The sequence below is a fragment of the Mustelus asterias genome, chromosome 2 (assembly GCF_964213995.1).
Source record: "Mustelus asterias chromosome 2, sMusAst1.hap1.1, whole genome shotgun sequence".
Taxonomy (NCBI): Eukaryota; Metazoa; Chordata; class Chondrichthyes; order Carcharhiniformes; family Triakidae; genus Mustelus; species Mustelus asterias.
Window position 1 is genome coordinate 9,091,297 of NC_135802.1, and position 27,054 is coordinate 9,118,350.

A 27,054-nucleotide genomic window follows, 5' to 3' on the forward strand; every position below is an offset into this window, starting at 1 on the left:
CTTACATTCGCATTTCTAATAATGAACACACCCATGACAGCTTGCAGCAAGATCTAGTTAACATTCAGGCTTGAGTGAGGAGGCAGGCAGGCAGTGCAAAGTAATGGAAATCTCAAACAAGCAAAAGCCCAGCCATCTCCTTTTGAGTTTCAGTGGTACCAACATCACACAGCCCTTAGCATCAGCACCTTGAGTGGACTAGGGTGGGGGAGGAGGGGCGTCTGTGTTGTCAGGCCCCTCACCTGATGAAGGAGCAGCGCTCCGAAAGCTAGTGGCTTGTGCTACCAAATAAACCTTTTGGACTTTAGCCTGGTGTTGAGAGTTCTTACTGTGTTTACCCCACTCCAACGCCAGCATCTCCACAATTATACAGGGCCTTGGTGAGGCCACACGCAGAGTATTGTGTGCAGTTTTGGTCTCCTTTTCTGAGGAAGGATGTTCCTACTCTCGAGGGAGTGCAGCAAAGGTTTACCAGGCTGATTCCGGGGATGGCGGGACTGATGTCTGAGGAGAGATTGACTAGGTTAGGATTGTTTTCGCTGGAGTTCAGACGAATGAGGGGGGACCTCATAGAGAATTATAAAATTCTAACAGGACTAGACAGGGAGGATGTTCCCGATGGTGGGGGAGTTCAGAACCAGGGGTCACAGTCTGAGGATTCGGGGTAGACCATTTAGGAAGGAGGTGAGGAGACATTTCTTCACCCAAAGAGTGGTTAACCTGTGGAATTCATTACCACAGGAAGTAGTTGATGCCAAAACATTGAATGTATTCAAGAGGCGGCTGGATAGAGCACTTGGGGTGAATGGGATCAAAGGTTATGGGGAAAAAGCAAGATTAGGCTATTGAGTTGGACGATCAGCCGTGATCGTGATGAATGACGGAGCAGGCTCGAAGGGCCGAATAGCCTCCTCCTGCTTCTATCTTCTATGTTTCTATTCTTGGCAGAGGTTTCAGCAAGCCTGGGGGGAGGCACGTGACACCCAGACCTATAGAAACACAGCATGTGTGATTTGGAGTTGGAGAGCGGGCTTTAAACCCTGCAGATGGGGCCTGGATGGCAGGTTGTAATAGTTAGTGTGACAGCGCTGCTGTTTTTACTGTGAATAGTCCTGGTAAATAATCTTCTGGTAAATAAATAGTTGTTGCTTCACCAGCTGTTTGGCCGCTCAGAGTTCTGTTATTACACTCTCGAAGCGAAGGGGATGCTTGCTATGGAGTACAGCCCATGGCAGGAGCTTGTATGTGGAGTCTTTTGAGAGGGGGAGGCTGTTGCACTGTGGCTACCATACAATTCCCACTGACCAGAAAACTCTGCCACTCTGTAGGCACACTGGGAGGATTTGCAGGTTCCTAATCAACCCGTCTGGCCAAGTTATGAACGCATTAGTGGTGACCTCACACTTGGCTAAAGAAATGGGCTTTAAGAAGGTGTGTTTTACACAGAGAAGTGGAAAGGCAGAGTGTTTCGGAAGAAACTGCATAAAATAGGAATGAGGCCACTCACTGGAGGTAGCTCAAGGACCAAAGGTTACAGGAGGAGACATCAGCACGGAGCTGGTTGCAGAGTTAGAGTGAGGAATTTACAGAGGGACCTGGATATTGTAAAAGGAGTAATTTGGTATATGAATTCTGGTGCCAGTGTGATGTTCAGTATGTGGGCTACGCCTGTCCTGATGAGTGATGGATATACTCACAATTTGGCTAAATTCATGACCAATATAATACTGTGGACACTGGAAATCTGAAATAAAGTCAGAAAACGCTGGAAAAACTGAGCAGGTCTGGCAGCATCTGTGGAGAGACAAACAGAGTTAATGTTTCGAGTCTAGATGACGCTTCCTCAGAGCCAAGTTCATGACTGAAATGGGAAAAGGAATTGATCAGTTTAATTCGTACTGTGCTTCTGTTATGCTGCAGCTGTCAAAGAAAGGTCTTGGGGGCCTCCTCCTCCTCTGTTTTATTTTCATTGTTTAATGTCTCGTGCATGAAAGAAAAAAACAGGATCTCCTGTTTACACAGGAACTTATCACATCCTTCAAATAGCTCAAAGCAGGTCACACACGGTTAGTTATTCTGAATTGCAGTGGCCATTACTGCGCACAGCTAGATCCCACATAAACCCATGATGTGGTTGGCTGTGCAGATTATTGAGGAGAACTCGTATCATAGCACCTTTCCCCATCCAACTGACACACCAGAACATGCAGAAATCAATAGAGATAAGAGTGGGGGAAAGATGGAAAACATTATCCCCACTTACGCTATTACACAAAGTCAATACCCACTGTCTTGTCAGCGCTTGCTGTTTTAATTTCAGGCCTATCCCTGTTACCTTTGCCATCATTACATTCTCTGTTATATTGGTTTCAGTTTATTCCATCTCCATTTTTTACTTTCTTTCAACCATACCATCTTTCAGTTTTTAGGGAACACCAGAAACAACTGTGGTGAACCATCGTTGGTTCCCACTGGATAGTACTGAGCCAGGGTCTGGCCAGTACTACAAGGATGTACATATGTTACTGTTGGGTTAGGGATGGGTTGTGCAACTTGTTGCTGTTGGGGTTAGGGTGGGGTTGTTACACCTTTGTATTGTAGTGTTGTGGTACATCCCAGTCGGGCTCCGCCTCCTGGGAGAGGTATAAAGGTCCCTGCTCTGGCTGGGACCCCTCAGTCTGGGATCGTGTATATAATTGTTGGCTGCTTCGTTACAGCAAATAAAAGCCTTTATTTCCTGAGCATCTAGCCTCGTGTATGATAACGCGCATCAACAACAGAACCGGTCTTTTCTCTTTGCAGATACTCACTGGCTTGTTTATTTCCAGCAATTCCAGTACACTTTTCCATCAGATTGCCAGCAGTTTCCATTCGATATCAGCCAGTCAATCACATTAACGCAGCATGAAGCCAACAACTTCCAGGGCGGGGAGCGTTGAGGGAGCTTGGAGAACTGAGAGAAATCAATAAAATCATTCCGACAGAATTGAAGTTAATGGTCTGTTTAAACTGGGTTTCCTTTTGGAGGGGCCACTTGCACATCCCCAATATCCTTCTGCCAATCTTGGGAGCCATAGTTTCAGCAGCCCCTGGAATTCCCTCCTGAGTCTCTCTAATTCCTTAAGATGCTCCTTAAATCCTATTTCTTTTCCCAAGCCTTTGGTTGTCTGTCCCATTGTCTACTCCTTTACCTTGGTGTAATTTTTGATAATGATCCTGTGAAGCACCTCAGTTTTACAATGTTCAGAGCATTCATAAATGCAAGTTGAGTATTGCTGAAAAAGAGACATGTCGAAGCTTTTCATCTTGCACTCATCAGAACAATTTGCAAGAATACCAATTTAAGAGGAAAACAACATTTTATACTGAATGAGAAGAAAATATTGATTGGTTGGTAAGTGGACCCTGATTGGTAGAGGCATTGCCATGGAGAATACACTAGTTGACTGACAGATCACTGTGAGCAGTTTGAAATTTAAGCCAGGCTTGGCCCTGATTGGTCAAGGCATTGCCCAATGAATCAGCAAATGGCAGTCACTTATTTAGTTTAGCTGAAACAGGCGCAATGTGTATACCTGTTCTTCCTGTCTGACAAGAATAGGGCCCTGTATATTAATATATGTGGCTTCCAGTACATGCAAATACACCACACTACGAGGCCCACTGAATCTTAAATTGATTATTTAGCAAATATTATCCCATTGTGGAATCACATCTAATGTTGAACAGTATTTTGAGTTTTGCAAACACAAGCTGGTTGTGTACAGTCTACCTTGCTTGTTGCAGACTACGGCTGGGGCATGCTGTTTGATGCGAGCTGCCAGTCTTTGGGGTGTACTCCCTACATTCCTCGCATCATGCAGGCACTGAAATTCCAAAAGGGCACTCTGCCTATCACTCTTGTGTATATGAATTTCAGTGCCAGTGTGTTGCTAGGTATATAGCCCATGTATGGATGAGTACAAACAGTTCATGTTCTGTACTACCAAGCGACTATTTAAAATGCAAGTTGTTGATGCCAAGCAGAAAAGTCAGAACTAGACTTTGATGTGAAAAGTTTTGAGTTGATTTGTTCTGATTAGTGATATGGAGCGAGGACTGAGTCTGGAAACAGCCGTGGGCTGTGATTGAGGAGACTTGGCTAAAGACTGTCTGGGACAGTGACAGATTATTCGACATCCTATCCCTAACCTCACATAATGGGATTGAGAGCAAAGTGAAGGTGAAAGATTCGCCTGGGCTTTGTTTTCTTTTTGAAGGTGTAATCTGTTCTGCTGCTTCAGTCGATTTTCTTTTCTTCTTTCCTGTGACCGTTCCAATTATTTCTTTCCCCACTGATTTAGGATCTGCTATCTAGCGGTCCAGCTGAAGGGTGCAGCAATCCAGAAATTCCAGTTGCTAAACTGACCGTGTGAAATTCTTCCTTCATCCTCCAAACACAATGTATACAAACTAATCAACTTGGTTTTCCAGCACTGGAAAGAAGTTGTGAACTTGATTCCTTTGATATGGATCACATAAATTATCAGTTAATCTCTGCAAATGAGAATGAATGTAACCATATACTGGATATGTTTAATACATCACAGGAGGATCTAAACTTATAAATGGGCACTGAAGGTGGCAGGATAAGTTGTGAGGGTTGGTTAAAGAAAACATAAAGGATGCTTAACTTCATAAATTTTATTGAGGTTCTCAGCATCACAGATGACGGTCTGCAGCCATTTCAATTCACTCCATGTGATGTCAAAAATGACTGAAGACACTGGATACTGCAAAAGCCTATGGACCCTGACAACATTCAGCAATAGTACTGAAGACTTGTGCTCCAGAACCTACCACATCCCTAGCCGTGCTGTTCCAATACAGCTACAACACTGGCATCTATATGACTATGTGAAAATGGTCATAAAATTTAGGACAAATCCAACCCGGCCATTTACCATGAGTCTCCCCTCAATCATGAGCTAAGCGGCAGAAGTGGTCATCAGAGGTGCTATCAAGCAGCACTTATGCAGAAATAACCTGCTCACTGACTGCTCAGTTTGGGTTCTGCCAGGATAACTCAGCTTCTGAGCTCAATGCAGCCTTGGTTTAAACATGGACAAAAGAGTAAACAAAGAGGTGAGAATGGCTACTCTTGACATCAAACAGCGCTAGTGAAACTGGAGTCATTGGGAATCGGGAAAACTCTACACTGATGAGAGTCAAACGTGACATAAAGAAGGATGGTTGTGGTTGTTGGAGGACAATCACCTCATCTCTGCAGGAGTCCCTCAGGGGAGTGTCCTAGGCCCAACCATCTTCAGCTGCTTCATCAATGAACTCCCTTCATTATAAGGTCAGAATTGGAAATGTTCACTGATGATTGCAACAATATTCAGCACTCAGATACTGAAGCAGTCCATGTCCATATGCAGCAAAACCTGGACAATATCCAGGCTTGGGCTGACAAGTAACAAGTTAACATTCGAGCCAAACAAGTGCCAGGCAATGGCCATCTCCAACAAGAGAGGATCTAACCATCGCCCCTTGACAGTAAATGGCATTACCATCACCGAATCCCCATATTCAACATTCTGGGGTTACTATTGACTACAAACTGAATTGGATCAGCCATATAAGCACTGTGGCTACCAGAGCAGATCAGAAGCTGGGAATACCACAGTGTATAACTCACCTCCTGATTCCCCAAAATCTGTCTACTATCTACAAAGCACAAGTCAGGAGGGGTGTGCTGAAATAATCTTCACTTGTTTGGGTGAGTGCAGCTCAAACAACACCCTTGACACCCTGCTGGTCAAAGCAGCCTGCATTACTGACATACTATCCACCACCTTCAACATTCATTCCCTCCACTAGTGGCGCACAGCGGCAACACTATGTACCATCTACAAGATGCACCGCAGGAACTCACCAAGGCTCCTTAGGCAGCACCTTCCAAACCCACAACTACTACCATCTAGAAAGACAAGAGAAGCGGGTGCATGGGGACAACACCACCTAAAATTTCCTTTCCAAGACAGTCACCATCCTGATTTGGAAATATATCACCGTTCCTTCACTGTCACTAGGTTAAAATCCTGGAACGTTCTCCCTAACAGCACTGTGGGTGTACCTACACCACGGGGACTGCAGCGGTTCAAGAAGGCAGCTCACCACCACCTTCTCCAGGGTAATTAGGAATGGGCAATAAATGCTGGTCTAGCCAGCGTCACCCACACTCCATGAATGAATATAAACAAAAATAGCCAATGAAGTATTTTTTTTAAAATGCTAGTCATTGTTGTCATGCAGAAAATGCTGCACCTAATTTCTGCACAGCAAGGTTCCCAAACAGCAAACGATGATGACCAACTAAACTGTTCTGGTCAGGTTGACTAAATGGCAAGAGTATTTGGCCAGTTGTTTGGCATGAATGTTAACTTGGCACTTATCAGCCCAAGCCTGGATATTGTCCAGGTCTTCCTTCAGAATATTGGGATGAGTGAATGCCATTAAATATTTTACAGTCACTGGAGGGGGCTGGTAAGACTCAATTTAACACCCCCTAGAAACTAGGAGCGGAAGTAGGCCATTCGGCCCTTCAAACCTGTTCCACCATTCAATATGATCATCTGAAATCACAGAATCCTACAGTGCAGAAGAGGCCGTTCAGCCCATCGAGTCTGCACCAATGCATGAAAGGCCCTGACCTATCCACCTAATCTCACTTGCCAGCACTTGGCCCGTAGCCTTGAATGTTATGGTGTGCCAAGTACTCATCCAGGTATTTTATAAAGGATGTGAGGCATCCCGACTCCACCACCTTCCCAGGCAGCGCATTCCAGACCGCCACCACCCTCTGGGTAAAAATGTTTTTCCTCAAATCCCCCCCAAACCTCACACCCCTCACTTTTAACTTGTGTCCCCTCTTAACTGACCCTTCAACTAAGGGGAACAGCTGCTCCCTATCCACCCTGTCCATGCCCCTCATAATCTTAAATACCTCAATCAGGTCGCCCCTCAGTCCTCTCTGCTCCAGAGAAAACAACCCAAGACTATGCAACCTCTCTTTATAACTCAAATGTTCCATCCCAGGCAGCATCCCGGTGAATCTCCTCTGCAACCCCTCCAGTGCGTTCATGTCCTTCCTATAATGTGGCGACCAGAACTGCACACAGTACTCCAGCTGTGGCCTCACCAAAGTTCTATACAACTCCATCATGACCTCTCTGCTTTTGTAACCTATACCCTGATTGATAAAGGCAATGTGCCACATGCCTTTTTCACCACCCTATAAGGGACTTCAGACAGTGCAACATTCCCCAGTGCTGCACTGATGTGCCAACCTCGATTTCCATACTCAAATCTTGGACTGGGATTTGAAGCAACCTCCTGAAGTGTCAATAATACCAAGTTGTTCAATTCGACCATGCTGACCTGTACCTCCACTCCATTCGCTCCAAATTCCTGACACCCTTACCTAATGAAAAGATAGAAATCCTGACAGCTCCAATTGGCCCATCACCCATGGGGAAGAGAATTCCAAATTTCCACTATGGTTTGTGTGAAAAGTGCTTTCTGATTTAGCTCTGTTTATAAAATTGTGACCCCCCTTACTCAAAATTCCTCCACGAGAAGCAACGGTTTCTCTGCATTTACCCAATCAAATCCTTTCAACATTTTAAACAGCTCGATCGGATCACTCCTGAACTTCTCTACCCAAGGGAACACATGACACAACCTGTCCTGAGAATTTAACCCTCGCAATCTGAAGGGAGCCTCTGCTCATCGTTCTCCTCCCTGGTGCCTGGGGAACTGAGGTTCATTGCAGAAACCTATCGAGCTGAGATTGTCACAAGTGATTAATCCATCCTGGGACTTCCTGCACTGTACACCTTATTAGCACATCAGTCAACGGGTGACTTTCCCCCAAGCTGATAGTGCTGAGACTTTGTTCGGGTTGTTGCTCTGAATGCCAGTGTACTTGGTGCTGTTTATGAGCAATGACATTCGCGCTGTAGGATAAATGAACGTCATGCCACTTCTGCAGTTTCACAGGGATGTAATTTGCAGCTGATTACAAGGAAATTGCGCGACCGCGTAGACAACCTGCTTATTAGCAAACAGTCAGCACATCTGCCCCTGCCAGCCAAATGGTTGCAGTGCAAATAAGATACAGCTGGGATAACAGGAGGCTGCCCTCAATCTCCATTTACATACCGTGACCTATCCTGAAATAGTAAACGCACAATATCCGCTAAAGATTCCGTGATGAACACCACCTTCAGAGATGTGTGAGGTTTCTCTCTCAATCTACAGAATGTTGGCATTTCACCACCTTCAGCCTGAAGCACTCATGTCAGGCTGTGAGTGCCGTGATCTGCTTCCCCACTAGTTAAAAATTCAGGGCGGATGGAGGAGCCAGCCCTTGATAGCTGCCCGGCAGCAGTTTAACCCGGGGGAGCCACAAGGTTGTGTGAGGCCCGACACACCACAAACATGCCTCTGACTTAATCTCTGCGACTCAGCGTGCTGTTGGAAAAATGAAATTTTGGCTCTCATCCCACATGCCATGTTTGCCACTCTTGCAGGCTCCATACAATTCCCCCGTATCTCCATTTATAAAGTCAAAGATCCTATACGTTTTCTTTAAACAACCCTCACAACTCATCCTGCCACTCTCAGTGCCCTTTTATAAGTTTAATTCTAACTGTGATGTATTTAGTATATCCAGCATATGGTTGCATTCATCTCATTTGCAGAGATTAACTGATAATTTATGTGATCTATATCAAAGGAATCAATGGGCGGCACAGTAGCGCAGTGGTTAGCACTGCTGCCTCACAGCGCCAGGGACCCGGATTCGATTCCCGACTTAGGTCACTGTCTGCATGGAGTTTGCACATTCTCCCCGTGTCTGGATAGATTTCCTCGCACATTCTTCCCGTGTCTGCATGGGTTTCCTCCCACATTCTGAAAGACGTGCTGGTTAGGTGCATTGACCCAAACAGGCACCGGACTATCGCAACTAGGGAAATTTCACAGTAAGTTCATTGCAGTGTTAATGTAAGCCTTACTTGTGACTCATAAATAAACTTTATTTTTCAAGTCCACAACTTCTTTCAGTGTTGGAAGATCAAGTTGATTAGTTTTGTATACATTGGACTTGTAGGATGAAGGAAGAATTTCACATGGTCAATTTAGCAACTGGAATTTCTGGATTGCTGCACCCTTCAACTGGACCACTAGATAGCAGATCCTAAATCAGGGTAAAGAAATAATTGGAACGGTCACAGGAAAGAAGAGAAAAAAATCGACTGAAGCAGCAGAACAGATTACACCTTCAAAAAAAAACAAAGCCCAGACGAATCTTTCAGGTGAATAAGCAGTGCTTCGAAAGCTCATGTTACGAAATAAACCTGGTGGACTTTAACCTGGTGTTGTGAGACTTCTTACTGTGCCCACCCCAGTCCAACACCGGCATCTCCCCATCCTGTTTAAGTATGACATCATGCATTCCTTGTTCATGCATAGCATGAGACACGATTGTTAAATCTCATTGGCCCAGCTCTTTAAATGCTTCTACATCAGATAGAGTCATCAGTTGATATAAAGGTTCCTTCCTCTCTGCTTCAGAATGGTGCCTGGACCCCTCACCTGATGTGGGAGTGGAGACATTTCCACTTCCTTATCCCATTCCCGCTGCTCTGTAACATACCTGAGCCACTCACCTGAAGAAGGAGCTTAAGGCTCCGAAAGCTAGTGCCTTTTGCTACCAAATAAATCTGTTGGACTTTAACCTGGTGTTGTTAAACTTCTTGCTCTGTAACATAGCCAGTGTTGTACCAGATTCTGTTCTGCACCTGCTGGGAGCTGGAATGAGATGGAAAGAAAAAGCTGCTAGAAAGATGAAAACATAAACAGCTCTTGCCAGGAAGGCCCAGCGGGCCAATCAAAGCATTAGTGTTCCGGGTGGAACTCCTGGCCAGAACCCATAACTGCTCTGATGGAGTGGCCCACATGGAATATCAAAGTTGTCCTTTTTTTCACTATCACTATAACTGCCCAAATCCCTTTTCAATCAGCGCCCTTGTAACCCAATAACAGAGGGAGCATAGCTCATCCTTGTTGAAATCACTGTCCTTTCGCACAGCTTCAACATTCCTGCTGCAGTCAGTTGTGTTCATACAACAACTCCACCTCGAATTACTGCTCAGGGAGTATATATATCACAAGGCAGTCATTGTGGTGGACTCAGTATTTAATCAGTGCCAGCTGTGCTACAGAAAATGATATATAGAATCCATACTTACTGCCAATAATAAAGAATTTTTCATAAATTGTTCTCATTATAAACCTATTATGTCACTCTGGGGCAATTTGGGAAATCTTTGTACGAGGGCACAATATTTTCCGTGCGAGCATGTCTCCAGATGACTACATCTGAGAGTGGAGTTTGGATGATTTTAGACGAAGCCTTTTCATCGATGCAGGGGAAGGTTAACTAAGGGGTATCTTTGATTGGATACAGAAATGTATATAAACAGCGGTTCAGGCAATCACCATCCACAGCACAGCTCCAAATACCGTGAGGTAATTAATGGAGCAATGAGAAATGTTATTTCCTCCCTTCCTCCTCACTCACCCAAATTCAGCTTTATTTTCATTTCTCATCCAACTTCCTTGTGACAGTCTTTAATCATAGGTCTCTCCTCACCCACTGTGACTATCGCTGCCATGTTAGGGATTTGGTACAATTCAGGCTATTTCAGACTATCCTTTTTATTCCTGTCAGTCCTTTCCTTTCACCCCCTGAGCCCTTCGTCCCGTCTATTACTGTTCTCGACCTGCAGCAACTGTGGAACTCATCCAAAGGTGGACCCTGAAGCAGTCAGTGCCCACATGCAATAAGACCTGAAAAACATGCAGGCCTGAGATGAGCAAGAAGTTTTAACACCATCCAAATGCTGGCAATGACTAGGTCCACCAAGAGAAAGTCTCTCCTAGATACTCAGCGCCGTTACCATCACTGAATTCCCACCATCTACATCCTGGGGAGACTAGAAACTGAACTGGACCAGCTATATGAATACTGTGGCTATAAGAACAAGTCAAAGGCTGGGAATTCTGTGGCAAGTACCCCACCTCCTGACTCACCAAAGCCATCCACCTTCTACATGTCAGGTGTGTAATGGAACATTGTCCACTTGCCTGGATGGGTGCAGCTCCAACAACACTCAAGAAGCTACACCATCCAGGACAAAGCAGCCCGCTTCACATCCATTACCTTCAATTTTCGCTCCCTCCACCACCGACGTATAGTAGCAGCAGTGTGTACCATCTACAAGACGCGCTGCAACAACTCACCAAGCCTCCTTCAACAACATCTTCCAAACACACAACCTCTACCACCTGGAAGGATAAGGGCAGCAAGTGCACCTTCACTATCATGGAATCAAAATTCTGGAACTCCCTCCTAACAGCACTGTGGGAGTACCACCACCACCCAGTTCAAGAGGGCAGCTCACCACCATCAAGGGCAATATGGAGTGGGCAATAAATGGTAGCCTGGCCAGCGATGCCCACATCAAAGAACAAATAAAAAAAAGTGTTTCATTAATTGTGGGAATAGAAACTAAGAAAATATGCAAAGAGGCATTTGCCAATTCTTTCAACAAATCATAGAATCCCTATAGCGCAGAAGGAGGCCATTGGACCCATCGAGTGTGCACCAACAACAATCCCACCCAGCCCCTAATCCAGAACCCCATGTATTTACCCTGCTAGACCCCTAAGGGGCAATTTATCATGGCCAATACACCTAACGCGCACATCTGTGGACTGTGGGAGGAATCCAGAACACCGGGAGAAAACCCACAGGGAGAACATGCAAACTGCACACAGTCACCCGAGGCTGGAATTGAACCCGGATCCCTGGTGCTGTGAGGCAGCAGTGCTAACCACTGTGCCATCATTTTCCATATTCCAGTTGTTTAAAGTTAACTAAATTCTGCTTCAATTATGACTTTTGTTCAAACTCCCCCTCGAACTGGCCTACTCCCTTTAACTGATCCATCTGAAGCCAATGTAATTCTGTCTGTATCGCCCCTCCATCTTTATGCAGTAATATTGCCTCTTGAATATCTCATCCCTCTCCCTTTTCCTCCATCCCTTGAATGGCTAGCACTTATTGTAGGAGGATGTATATAGTTGGGATAAGACTTTTGGGGGAGATGTTGAATCGAGGGTTAACACCAGGAGCACCTGACACTAATGTCACATGACTGAGACATCTAGTGGGACACGGAAGTACAATTGAGATTCGTATAGGTCTGGGAAACAACAGGAATTTTTTTTTACCAGTAACTGTACCTAGGGTAACGGGCAAATTCTAAAGAAAGCCCATCTAGACCCCAAACCCAAAACAAAACGTATCTGGGCTCATGGTGTGCTTGGTAACGCACAATTCTGAGATGGGACATTTACTCAAGTGTCCAGTTCCAGAGCAGGACAAGGCTCACAGAGTCTTTCCCCCAGTAGGGCACGGTCACAAAGTGAGGGTTTTCGCAACAGGACAAGACTCATTGAGAGAGTGTTTCTGCAGTAGCTAAAGTCTTCCTCAGTGCTGTGTAAACATAGAAACACAGCAAACAGGTCCAGGAGTAGGCCATTCAGCCCTTCGCCCCTGCACCACTATTCGATATGATCATGGCTGATCATGCACTTTCAGTATCCCACTCCTGCTTTCTCTCCATATCTCTGGATCCCTTTAGCCACAAGGGCCATGTCCATGAATGTTGTCGTGTAAATCTGGCACTTGGAGTTGTATCCAGCCTTTAAAAAAAATACACACTATTACTGTGAGACAGACACAGTGCCTAAATGTGTTGACCTGTCTGAGAACTGTTACTGCAAATGTAACGTCCTCAGCTTCCCTGCTGTGTTTGATCAATTTAAGTTAACCGACAGGAGCTGAGATTTCACTTCGAATTATTCTATAATGGTTTAAAACTAACCTTTCCTTCTTCCCTTATTAATGTGGTATGTACACCACAAGGACTGCAGCATTTCAAGAAGGCAGCTCACCATCAGGCTAGGACAATTAGGGATGGGCAACAAATGCTGGCCTATCCAGCAACACCCACACCCCCTGGATGAATTTCTGAATGGAGATCACAGCTGCTCTGTATATCAGCAAGGGGTTTATACACAGCAGCACCCAATTGTAAAGAACTCCTTTCAGACTGAAACATGTTCTGGTGCTCAGGAAGCTCACTGCCGGCACTCTCTTCTGAGGCAATCCCTCAGGATTGAAGATGACTCAATTCCACTCCAGCTCGATGATAAGTCCATTGTGCAATCTGCCACATACAGGACAAATAGGGCTTGGAGGGTCAGGTGTTTGGAGGATTCTGTGCTCCCTCTGACGTCTCAACTTTACCTCTGCACATTCCTGACGAAGCCTCTCAGTGTATTCTGTGCTTTCCCAATGAACCTTCTCCACTTGGCTCGGTCACAAGCCAGGTCACATGAGTTGACAGGGATGTTCAACTTCTTCAGGGACTGTTGGCTTTGTCAGTGATCTCCCATGAAAGAATACTGAGGATGCTTTGAGGGCATCCCTAAAGTGTTTCCACTGTCCCCCTGGGAGTCTCCTGCCACGACTGAGTTTTGACAAGAGCAGTTGTTTCGGGAGTCAGATGTCAGGCATATGAACGATATGTTGGAGCTTGGTATTAAGTGGCGGTGAACTCTGTTAAGCATTGACTGGCGTGGCTCAGGAGCCACACTCTGCCACACATGCTGCAGAGTAAGACAGTGAGCTGAGAAGGTGCACAATCTGATGGCCTCTGTATTCTCTAGGACCCTCTCTTCACCAGCTGAGCTTTCTGTTTCTCCTTGCCTCTTCTTATGCCCTTCCAAACAGTCAGCTTCCTGAAGTCACAGCCAGTCAGTCGCTGTCTCCCAGTGTCAATATCCATCATCATCATATCTCGTCTTGTAACGGAGGTATGAACACTCAGAAGCGACCAGTTCATCACACAGGAGGTCTTTAGGTACACGGCTAACAACAAGTTGAACCTGTCGCCAGCGCAGACATTTTGGCTTTGCAATGTTTGCATGCTGATGGAATTAGCACGTTCCATGACTTCTGAGTTGGTGATCTTGTCCTGCCAGAGATGCTGAGGATATGTCTGAAACTGTTCAGCCTTTTCTCCTGCCTAGTATATGGTCTGTAGCTGAGGACACTGAAGATACAGCTGGGTAGAGTCGCAGTTTGGTGTTCTTGCTGTTCTACACTCTCTTACTCACCTTGGACATAACAGTGGGAGCTTTACTGATGCATGTGCTGATTTCAGCATCAAGTGATAGATTACTAGTAATTACAGAGCCTCAATATCAGCAGCCTCTAATGTCATGTTGCCATACCACCATCCATCAGCATTAGCAACATCCTGGGCAATGATATTTGTCTTCCTGATGCTGATGGTCAAAGCAAGCTCTTTGCAGGCGTGAGAGGGTCTATGCACTTGCTGCTGCAGGCATTCCCTGGTATGGAAAGTTAGTGTGGCATTGCCAGCATGGAACAACTCTCTGACGAGTACTTGCTGCATCCGTGTCTTGGACCTCGGGTGAGTGAGGCTGAATGGCTTTCCATTAGTCCTGCTATGTAAATAGATATCCTGCGGAGGTGACATGAAGGCAGCAAAGAGAAGAATATGCCAGAACACGACCCCGTTTTACCCCACTGCGGATTTCAGAGGGTTCTGATGTCACCCCGTCATACCTGACCGTGCATCGTGTTATTATGGAGAGAGAAGGTTACACTGAACGTCTTCAGTGAGCCACCATTTTTCACCAGCAGCTTAAATTAACCGCCTCTGGGCACGTGGTTGAAGCCTTGCTGAGCTCGATGGAAGCAGTATCTAGTCGTCTCCTCTTACAGCTCCTGCCGGATGCTGCAGGAGTGCCGGTTTCCTGTGCTTGATGAGTTCAGACGGTGTAGCATCAACACCTGGATCTTTGGTCATGGCAAGCGAGTCAATAACTTGGCTACAGTCCTCACCATGGATTCAGTGTCCAGCTCTGCCATGAGAGGCAGCTTTTCTATATTGCCGTGAGCTTGCTCAATGATTGTTCTCCCGAGAGTACAGCTCAAGGTAATGTTCCACACCTCTCCAACTGCAGTCACTGAAGACCTCTCCTGCCTTTGATTTCAATGTTCTCTTCCACCAGCTGGATTTTGAAACAGTTCACTCTGCAATGAGGGGTTTTAATTGGAAACATAACTCCTGGCTTGGAATTGCTAAATAGAATCTGGCTTCTTTTTTAAAATCATAATTGGTGCCACACAGAAAGCCACTCGCTGGCCCCTTTGCTCTCCCCCATCGGCAGAAAGCCCAGGCGACTTGTATTCCCACCTCCTTGTTGATGTGTGAACTGATTGCTGTTTCCGCTCTGCCTGACCCTAGGCTAAGTGTTTCTACAGTTGAGACCAAACATTGCATCAGGACTCATTTCTAACAGATGACTGTGGGTGTTTTTGAGGTTAGGGAAATGCATTGACATGTTGATCCAGCCAAACTTAATCCTTTATCATTTACTAATGTTCACTCTGGTATTGGATGGCTGTTAAAAGTTCTGATGGTGAATGTTTGCACCCAGGGGACAGCAGTTGCTCTGGTATAAATTACCAGGGAAGCTCTTTAAACCATGCAATACAAAGGGTCAAGATGCTTCTGTGATACATCAATGAATCTATCCTGTCAGATATTGAGCCAAGCAGAGCAGCGATTTGGTGTTTTTAGCTGACTTATCTTAGGAGCCCTGCAGCTGGCCTCAGTGACACTCCCTAATCTGGTGAACAGTGACTACCTATTGCAATTACCACTGTTCTGATGCCACTGAACCCAGCAAAGCATTTGTGAAAGGCCTGAATTTTTAACAATGGTCATGTGGTACAATGTCCTACCAAGCAATTACTAACCATATCCCATCTATCAGTTAGTGTGGAATCATGTGATTGAAACCTAAGACCATAAAACAAAGAAGTAGACCATTCGGCCCATTATGTCTGCTCTGCCATCCGATGCGATCATGACCAATCTGATATGATAATCCTCAACTCCACTTTACCGCTATATCCCCATACCCCTTAACACCATAAAACATAGGAACCTTTGAAACTGTATCCCTGGAATAATTGGGAGCAGTGACCTATATCCCGGGAAACAATTGGGACCACTGACCTGTATCCCGGGAAACAATTGGGAGCAGTGGTCTGTATCCCAGGAAACCGTTGGAACCTGTGAAACTGCATTCCAGGAACAAGTGGGACCAGTGACCTGTAGGAAATGATTGAGTTTACAGCAAGAAGAATTTAGCTTTATATAAAGACAGGAAAAACTTGTCACTTAACAGCCTATTCCTCATGCTAAATGAAAAATGGTACCGTATTGTGATGACTCTAATCTTTAAAAACAACAACCAGAGGAGGGGAGGGCTGTAAATAGATTCTTAAATTAGCAGTTAGCAAGGCCATCACTCTCTAACTAACTGTGCTAAATCAGGGTACTGTTTTCTAGTGCATTGCCTAATAAGGAGTGAGTGAGTGAAGCTCATTTGGAAGTGTGGACATTACTTCAACTGTATATGCATTTATATACAGTGAAGTAATTAGGTGAAGCTCCATTGCAAAGCTTGGAACCTTGCTGACATTGTATTTGACTGTAGGGATAGACTGGGGAGTAAACTATGACCCCAGTTTTCTGGACCAACTCAGAGCATCAATCTTGCAAAATCCACAGAATCATACCTTATCGGTAAAGTCCCGGAAACTACCATCACAGTCCGTGGATAGGTCCTGTCCCACCGGCAGGACAGAACAAACAGAGGAACAAAGGACAGTACAGCACAGGAACAGGCCCTTCGGCCCTCCAAGCCTGCACCGACCATGATGCCTGCCTAAACTAAAACCGTTTGCACTTCCGGAGTGCGTATCCTTCCATTCCCATCCTATTCATGTATTCGTCTAGATGCCCCTTAAATGCCGCTATCGTACCTGCTCCCACCACCTCCCCGGGCAGCGCGTCCCAGACATTCACCACCCCCTGTGTACAAAACTTGTACTTGTACATCTCCTCTAAACTTTTCCCCACGCACCTTAAACCTATGTCCCCGAGTACTTGACTTTTCTACCCTAGGAAAGAGCATCTGACTATCCACTCTGTCCATGACACTCATAATCTTGTAGACCTCTATCAGGTCACCCCTCAACCTCCGCCGTTCCAGTGAGAACAAACCGAGTTTATAAAGCAGATAAGGGGAGAACGTGCAAACTCCACACAGATAATAACCCAAGCCGGGAATCGAACCTGGGTCCTTGGCGCTGTGAGGCAGCAGTGCCAGCCACCGTGCCGCCCCTATCCAACCTCTCCTCATAGCTAATACCGTCCAGACCAGGCAACATCCTGGTAAATCTCTTCTGTACCCTCACCAAAGCATCCACATCCTTCTGGTAGTGTGTCGACAAGAATTGTACACAATGTTCTAAATGAGGCCTAACTAAGGTTCGATAAAGCTGCAGCATGACCTGCCAATTTTTATACTCAATGCCCCGACCGATGAAGGCAAGCATGCTGTATGCCTTCTTGACTAACTTATCCACCTGCGTTGCCACTTTCAGTGATCAGTGGACATGTATGCCCAGATCTCTCTGCCTATCAATACTCCTAAGGATTCTACCATTGACTGTATAATTCCTACATGCATCTGCCATTTCTCTGCTCAAGTCTCCAACCGGTCTGTATCTTACTGTATCCTCTGACAATCCTCTTCACTATCCGCAACTCCACCAATTTTTATGTCATCTGCGAACTTACTAATCAGATCAGCTACGTTTTCCTCCAAATCACTTATATATACTACGAACAACAAAGGTCCCAGAACTGATCCCCGTGGGACACCGTTAGTCACAGCCTTCCATTCAGAAAAGCACTCCTCTACTATTACCCTCTGTCTTCTATGGCCAAGCCAGTTCTGTATCCATCTTACCAGCTCTTCTCTGATCCCGTGTGACTTCAGCTTTCAAAGAACAATACAGCACAGGAACAGGCTCTTCGGCCCTCCAAGCCCGCGCCGCTCCCTGGTCCAAACTAGACCATTCTTTTGTATCCCTCCATTCCCACTCCGTTCATATGGCTGTCTAGATAAGTCTTAAACGTTCCCAGTGTGTCCGCCTCCACCACCTTGCCTGGCAGCGCATTCCAGGCCCCCACCACCCTCTGTGTAAAATATGTCCGTCTGATATCAGTCCAAAGATGTGCGGGTTAGATTGATTGGCCAGGTTAAAAATTGCCCCTTAGAATTCTGAGATGCGTAGGTTAGAGGGATTAGCGGGTAAATATGTGGGGGTAGGGGCTGGGTGGGATTGTGGTCGGTGCAGACTCGATGGGCCGAATGGCCTCCTTCTGGACTGTAGGGTTTCTATGTTTCTATGTTTCTAAACCTCCCCCCCTTCACCTTGAACCTATGACCCCCTCGTGAACGTCACCACCGACCTGGGGAAAAGCTTCCCACCGTTCACCCTATCTATGCCTTTCATAATTTTACACACCTCTATTAAGTCTCCCCTCATCCTCCGTCTTTCCAGGGAGAACAACCCCAGTTTACCCAATCTCTCCTCATAACTAAGCCCCTCCATACCAGGCAACATCCTGGTAAACCTCCTCTGTACTCTCTCCAAAGCCTCCACGTCCTTCTGGTAGTGTGGCGACCAGAACTGGACGCAGTATTCCTGATGCGGCCGAACCAACGTTCTATACATCTGCAACATCAGACCCCAACTTTTATACTTTCGTACCAGACTACCATGAGGTACCTTGTCAAAGGCTTTACTGAAGTCCATGTATACAACATCCACTGTCTTTCCCTCATCTATCATCTTCGTCACTTCCTCGAAAAACTCGACCAAGTTAGTGAGGCACGACCTCCCCTTCACAAAACCATGCTTAATATCTGGAGGCGGCACAATGACCCTGGGAATCCACAACATCGAGTGTAGAGCCCATGGAGTCTCTTGGCACCAGGTCAAACATGGGCACAGGAATCTCTTGTTAATTAGTTTGTTCTGTCCATCCATTTAGAACAGGTCTAACAACTCAAGATTGGGAAACTATTGGATGCTATGGGTCATCAACAGCAGCAGAATTGCACTCAACCACAATCTGTCACCTCATTGCCCAGCATATCCTCCATCAACCATTACCACCAAGCCAGGGTTCAACGCTGGTTCAGTGAAGAGGGCATGCCAGGAGCAACATCAGGCGTACCTAAAAATGAGGTGTCAACCTGGTGAAGCTACAATACCGAAAATATCCCCTTCCTCAATGATGGAGAAGCCCGGCACATCAGTGCAAAGGGTAAGACTGAAGCATTGGCAGCAATTTTCAGCCAGAAGTCCCCAGTGGGTGATCCATGTCGGCAACCATCACCTTCGCAAGGGCAATTAGGGATGGGCAATAAATGCTGGCCTATCCAGCGATGCCCACACCAGGACGCCTTCTCCCACAGCGGAGAGTTGGAAGAGAGGAGTAAAACCTTCATTCAATCAAAGGCTGGGAGGATATGTGCAAACATCGACCAAATTCACCCAGAGTTAGGGTAGTTGATCTTCTATTCTTCTTCCAGTCCACCAGCCTCCACACACTCTGACACTAACTGTGCTGAAATCCAGAATCGTCAAACTTTCCACTCAACCTGATTCTTTCCCAGGAATTCAGATCTTTGGAACTCCTCACCTCCCTTATTTTTCCCTCCCTTTTACAGTCTGCAGGTTTTTAAAGATCCGCACTATCTAATCACTAAGCCTGGTTTACCTTGTACCAACCCTGGTGTTTACAGCAAGGAGCGCAGCGCAGAAAGCAATGATTAATAAAGGACTGCAGTATTTACTTGGAGACAGTAGGGGAGTGGGGTGACACAGACAGCTCCTGTGGATTAATAAACTGAAGAAACCATTATTTCTCTGCAAGCTCTGGGACCCCCACATTTATCACTTCAGTATATTACCAGCTAGTAAGTCAGGACCTTCTGACAATGTTGTAAATCACAAAGAATGGTGTTTGCTCTTTGATAGAGATTGGGTTCTAGTCTCTGGTGTACTTAAAGATATCTAACAATTGTGATGTGCATCAGACCTGTATTTTAAAGATCTACTGTTATCATTATATCTAACTTTGTAGTCCACCAAGTATAAAAGTCACGAGCCTTGTTACAGCACAGTGAGACTGTATTGCTGTTCCAGCTCATTACAGCACAGTGAGACTGCATTGTTGTTCCAGCTCATTACAGCACAGTGAGACTGTATTGCTGTTCCAGCCCATTACAGCACAGTGAGACTGCATTGTTGTTCCAGCTCGTTACAGCACAGTGAGACTTCATTGCTGCTCCAGCTCATTACAGCACAGCGAGACTGTATTGCTGTTCCAGCTCATTACAGCACAGTGAGACTGTATTGCTGTTCCAGCTCAGTACAGCACAGTGAGACTGCATTGTTGTTCCAGCTCATTACAGCACAGTGAGACTGTATTGCTGTTCCAGCTCATTACAGCACAGTGAGACTGTATTGCTGTTCCAGCCCATTACAGCACAGTGATACTTCATTGCTGCTCCAGCTCATTACAGCACAGCGAGACGGTATTGCTGTTCCAGCTCATTACAGCACAGTGAGACTGTATTGCTGTTCCAGCCCATTACAGCACAATGAGACTGCATTGCTGCTCCAGCTCGTTACAGCACAGCGAGACTGCATTGCTGCTCCAGCTCATTACAGCACAGTGAGACTGCATTGCTGTTCCAGCTCATTACAGCACAGCGAGACTGCATTGCTGTTCCAGCTCATTACAGCACAGTGAGACTGCATTGCTGTTCCAGCTTGTTACAGCACAGTGAGACTGCATTGCTGCTCCAGCTCGTTACAGCACAGCGAGACTGCATTGCTGTTCCAGCTCATTACAGCACAGTGAGACTGCATTGCTGTTCCAGCTTGTTACAGCACAGTGAGACTGCATTGCTGCTCCAGCTCGTTACAGTACAGCGAGACTGCATTGCTGTTCCTGCCTGAATGCGTGTTTGCTAAGACATGGAATCTGTTTCTATTGGTGTGTGAATGATAAACACAAGATAGCCACTGAAAAATGCAATACAGAATCCAGAAGAAACCTAATTACCCAGAGAATGATGAGGCCCACATGCAACAAGGGAGATGAACAGCATCGATACATTTAGGACAGAGATAGAAAAATACATCAAGGAGAAAGGAATAGAAAGCTCTGCTGATAAGTTGAAGGGCTATATGTAGGGAGAAGGTTAATGTGGAGGATAAATATCTAGAGGGACTCGTTGAGTTGAATGATCTGTTTCTCTGCTGTCAGATGATTTGATAGTGAGTAGGTAGTGAAATTCTTGGCCAGACGCTGCCTGTCCTGCTGTCCTTTACTTCAAATTGGAGTGTCCGGATGAAAAGAATATTTTGAAAGAGACAAAGGAACAATGTCTTTTCCTTTTGTTATCCAAACAGGGACTTCGGAAACCCAGCGCAGACGAGATCAGGCATGCCACAAACGCGGTTTTCTGCCCTTCCATGTTTGGTAGCTCCCTGGACGAGATCATGAACATGCAACATGAGCACTATCCAGACCGACAATTGCCATGGGTCCAAACCAGACTCTCGGAGGAAGTGCTGAAACTCAATGGAGCACAGACTGAGGGCATCTTCAGGTAACACCTGCTGACAGCTCATTGACTCACACTGGTTAGTGTCAATCCTTTGGGTGGATACAGTTCACACATAACAGGAACCTTCCAATACATTGGGCAAGTGCAACTGAGGAATAGGTGGAGCCCCTTGAGCCTGTTCCACGTTCATGGGTGAAAAGTATCAAATCTGGCCTGGGCTATCACTAGTGTCCTAAACTGTGAATGGCAGGGGTCTCTGACAATGACGGGCATCATAGCAAATCTCAATGTCTTCCTCACACACTCCAGCGGGGATTGTAGGCTGGCAGGAAGCAATGGCCCTGGCCAAATTTGGTAATCCCACTTTTCAATAATATCAAAAGCAATCACAGTCAATGTTGATGAATAACATCAAGCACAGGAACGGCCCATTAGTCACAACTGATTATTTATATTCCACACAAGTCTCTTCCCACCACCTTTTCATCTATTGGTGTAGATAAAGTTAAGAAATTCAGTGACTGATTAAAGAAATTAATTGGAATTGACTAGCGCTTGTCAGAGATTAGAAGCAATTGAGAGAATGGGGTGAGAAGGAGACTATAGTACACTGCACCCGCTGTGTCTGCCCTTTCCAACAAAGCATTCATCACACACAATTCCCTGATGCATGAAATGTCCCGGATCTGCTTAACAAATCTCATTCTGATTTCAGGAATATATGAAGATATTGTGATCTGCAGAATAGGTAGCATATGTAGTCTCAACATGCTTCACACAATAACTATCTTTAGTGTGCATTGTTTTGTAGATGATGGAGTACTAAAAAGACCGTTTCGGCAGCCCTTTTCTCAGGCTAGTCACTCCATACGGCCGCACATGTGTACAAGCATGCAGTGTGCATTGTGTACACGCGTACACACACACACACACATATATATATACACATACACATATATATATATATATATATATATATACACACATATATATACACATACACACATACAAACACACAAAAATAGACATACAGACACATATATATATACACACACACATACATATACATATACACACATATATATACACATACACACATACAAACACACAAAAATAGACATACAGACACATATATATATACACACATTTATACACGTATATACACACACACACATATATATAAACACACACATATACATATATATATATATATATATATACACATGTACACACGCACACACCTTTTCAACTTAACTTTTCCGGTCAAGATTGGGGACTACATGAATTGCTCTTTTAAAAGGATGGCACTGGCACAATGGGCTGAAAGGCCGCCTTCTGTGCTGAAAGACTCCATGGTGATTTCCAGCCTAGATTATGTGCTCAACAGAAGGGTGCAATTTATACTTCAGAGGTATTCCTGGATGCACAGAAGCACCCTCCACACACCCCTTGAACTCTGATTTAGAGGGCGGGAGTGCTTGCTACCAATTAAACCAGGCTGACAGGAAAGAGAAAACAAATGTGCCTCTCCACAAATGATGGGTCGAAAAGCCACTGGTGCGTGACAGATTGATATGATTGTAAAATGTGTGCTTTCACTTTCATTTATAGACATGTCATTTTATTAAAACATTCACATGTAATATTAATATGCTGGAAGGATTATTGGGGCAGTTCATCATGAGAGACACCATGGGTGAGAACCATCAACAAAGCGAGCTGCTTTCAGCCAGATCATCCTGTTTGAGCCCGAACTGAACTTCAAACCCCCACATCCTTCACAACTGCAAAGACCACCCATCTTGACCCACAAAGCGGTTCAAGAAGGCAGCTCAGCACCATCCTATTGAGGGCAGTTAAGAATGTGCAACAAATGCTGGCCTAGCCAATAACACCCATATCCAGTGAAAGAATTTTAAGAAGTGTGATTGGAGCTTTCCTAATCCGAGGAGCTAATTCCTGAATGGAGAGAGTTTGGAAAATTAGCACTAACGCAGCAACAGTTTCCTTACCTGCTTTTAATATCCTGCAGTTAAAACCATCAAGTCCTGGGTCTTATCAATTATCAATCGCATTATTTTCCCCACTACCTTTTTTAAACTTGTATTCAATCTTCTACAATTCTCTCCTTGATTTCATTTTAGTTTGACCCACATCTCTGGTCTTTGATTGTCTTCATCCACTGCGGAGACCAGTACAAAGTCATTATTTAGCAAGTCTGCCATTTCTTTGACTTCCAATGTAATAGTTTGGCTCAAAGAATTGTGCATCTAAACTTTACTTTCCATTTCTCATTACATTTTCAATTCCATCTGCCCTTGTAATCATGTAATCAATCTCAATCCTTCATTAAATCTTTAACTTAATCCTTTGTCTTCAATATCTTCCCTACTCTCATTTGCTGTTAGACAGCTTATAATTGGCTTCTGTATCAAGATCATTTCTGTCGATAATGGCACTCCCTTCAGCACTGACCAAATTGGCTTTCCACCTTATGTTGTCTGTTATTTTATACACATACAATACTTTTCACTGTATCCCAATACATGTGACAATAATAAATCCTTATGAATCAATTCAATATTTACACACCTTTGTGTAATGTCCTCGCTTTGTGTCTTTCAGTTCAGTTACAAGTCTTTCTAGTGAACTTTATCAAAAGATTTCATAGAATCCTACACTGCAGAAGGAGGTCATTTGGCCCATCAAGTCTGCACCGACCACAATCCCATCCAGGCCTTATCCCCATAACCCCATGTATTTACCCTAGCTAATCTCCTGACACTAAAGGGCAATTTAACCTGGCCAATCCACCTAACCCACACATGTTTGGACTGTGGGAGGAAACCGGTGCACCTGGAGGAAACCCACGCAGACACAAGGAGAATGTGCAAACTCCACACAGACAGTGACCCAAGCCAGGAATTGAACCCAGGTCCCTGGCGCTGTGAGGCAGCAGTGCTAACCACTGTGCCACCGTGCTGCCATTTTTTGAATGCTCAAGTCAATAACATAAGAAATCAAGATTCATTAGAGAGAATCTTGTGTTTTCAATTCACACCAAATGCGTTTTATCATCTTTGCACAAAGCTTCATCAATACTTTATCCTCATAGGTCTCACCTGTAATTGGCCTCAGCACCCGGATGCTGAAGAGTGGAATCAGAGGAAGGCAGTAAAATATAGATAAACAACCAGCCAGAGTTTTTTTTTCACACCAGCATTTATTGCAACACCAGGTTAAAGTCCAACAGGTTTATTTGGTAGCATGAGCATTTCAGAATGTTGCCCATTCATTGCTCACCTGATGAAGGGGCAACGCTCCAAAAGCTCGTGCCACCAAATAAACCTGTTGTACTTTAACTTGGTGTTGTGAGACATCTTACTGTGCCTACCCCAGTCCAACGCCGGTATCTCCATATCACAGCATTTATTGCCCTTGAGACGATGGCACTGAGCTACCTCTTAAACTGCTGCAGTCCATGTGATGTAGGTGCACCCAGAGTGCTGTTAGGGAGGGAGTTCCAGGTTTTTGACCCAGTGACAGTGAAGGAACTGCGATATATTTCCAAGTCAGGATGGTGAGTGGCTTGGAGGAGATCTTGCAGGTGGTGGTGTTCCCATGTATCTGCTGCCCTGATCCTTCTAGATGGTAGTGGTCGTGGGTTTGGAAGGTGCTGCCTAAGAAGCCTTGGTGAGTTCCTGCAATGATCCGTGTAGATGGTATACATGGCTGCCACTGTGCATTAGTGGTGGAGGGATTGGATGTTGAAGGTGGTGGATGGAGTGTCAGTTAAGCAAGCTGCTTTATCCTGGATTGTGTTGAGCTCTTTGAGTGTTGTTGGAGCTGCACCCATCCAGGCAAGTGGCGATTCCATCACACTCCTGACTTGTGCCTTGTAGGTGGTGGACAGACTTTGTGGAGTTAGGAGGTGAATTCACAGCCTCTGACCTGCTCTTGTAGCCACAGTATTTATATGGCTAGTCCAGTTCAGTTTCTGGTTAATGGTCACCTCCAGAATGTTGATAGTGGGGGATTCAGCTGTGGCAATGCCATTGAATGTCATGGGGCGATCATTAGATTATCTCCTGTTGCTGTTGGTCATTGCCTGGCTTGTGTGACGCAAAGATTACCTAGTACGTATCAGCCCAAGCTGATTCCTCTTTTCCCTGATGAAAAGTTAGTTTGTGTGTATGTTGTGTGTAATTGGGTCAGGACAGGGTGGCCCTGTCATTGTCCAGGCATACACAAACCACATAAATAGCAGCAGCAGTAGAACCTGCAATTTAATATGATCATGTTTGATTTTAACCTTCAACTCTCCTGTCTGCTCCCTTGATCCCCTAACAGAGCAAAAATTTTGCAACCTCAGCCTTAAATGTAATTCACAATGGAGCATAGAGGCTTCTGTCAAACTGCTTCATCCAGCCTATCCCACACAAATATAGAGCCTTGCGTGTCATAATACAGACATGTCCAACCTTATCCAAAAATCATGTATTCTTGTTACAAAAGCAATATCAAAGCCCAGCTTTTAGTGAAAATTCCTCTTTAACCCTTTGGGCAATCAAAATTCAGCCAGGAGTTCAATCTGCTCCTGACTAATGTGACGTGGCACCTGCCTTTATTCGTATGAGCCTCTGCCAGAGCCAGTGCTCTCTTGAAGTCAGTCAGTGAATGGACGTCCAGCCCACAAGCTTACTGCCCACAAAGCAGCACTCGAGGATTACTGTCCTTCATGAAACCTTACCACAGTGAGAGTCAGCACCTTCAGGAAAAGGGCAAGAGGAAAAGGGGACTCAGAAAGAATGGAGGAAACCAAGAGCTCATTGGCCTGAATTGTGTAGTCAGCTCTGCTGATCGTGAAGAATGCTGCCCACAGATTGAACGGGTCCAAGCTAACAGAACTTATTTTGACAAGAAAATGGAGCAATTGGTTCCCCAATTTGTCAATCTAACATCTTTGAAAACACAATTTCAAACTCACTTGTTCAAATCCAACATCTTCAGGCAATGAAGTGACTTTTGGTCAATTGTCAACACAGGTTGTCATAGAATCCCTACAGTGCAGAAGGAGGCAATTTGGCCCATCGAGCCTGCACAGATCACAATCCCATAACCCCTGGGTTTACCCTGCTAATCCCCCTGACACTAGGGTCAAATTAGCATGGCCAATCAACCTAACCCGCACATCTTTGGACTGTTGGAGGAAATCGGAGCACCCGGAGGAAACCCACGCAGACAGGGTGAGAACGTGCAAACTCCACACAGACAGTGACCCGAGGCCGGAATCGAACCCGGGTCCCTGGTGCTGTGAGGCAGCAGTGCTAA

General features: G+C 45.2%; 1 protein-coding gene across 1 annotated transcript in view; it reads left to right on the forward strand.

Moving 5' to 3' along the window:
• Positions 1 to 27,054, forward strand: part of arhgap39 (Rho GTPase activating protein 39) — a 144,978-nt gene that overhangs the window by 109,889 nt on the left and 8,035 nt on the right. The window contains exon 4 of the mRNA XM_078231153.1: positions 21,566 to 21,765. Coding sequence (XP_078087279.1) covers positions 21,566 to 21,765 — 200 coding nt within the window. The remainder of the gene's footprint in view (positions 1 to 21,565; positions 21,766 to 27,054) is intronic.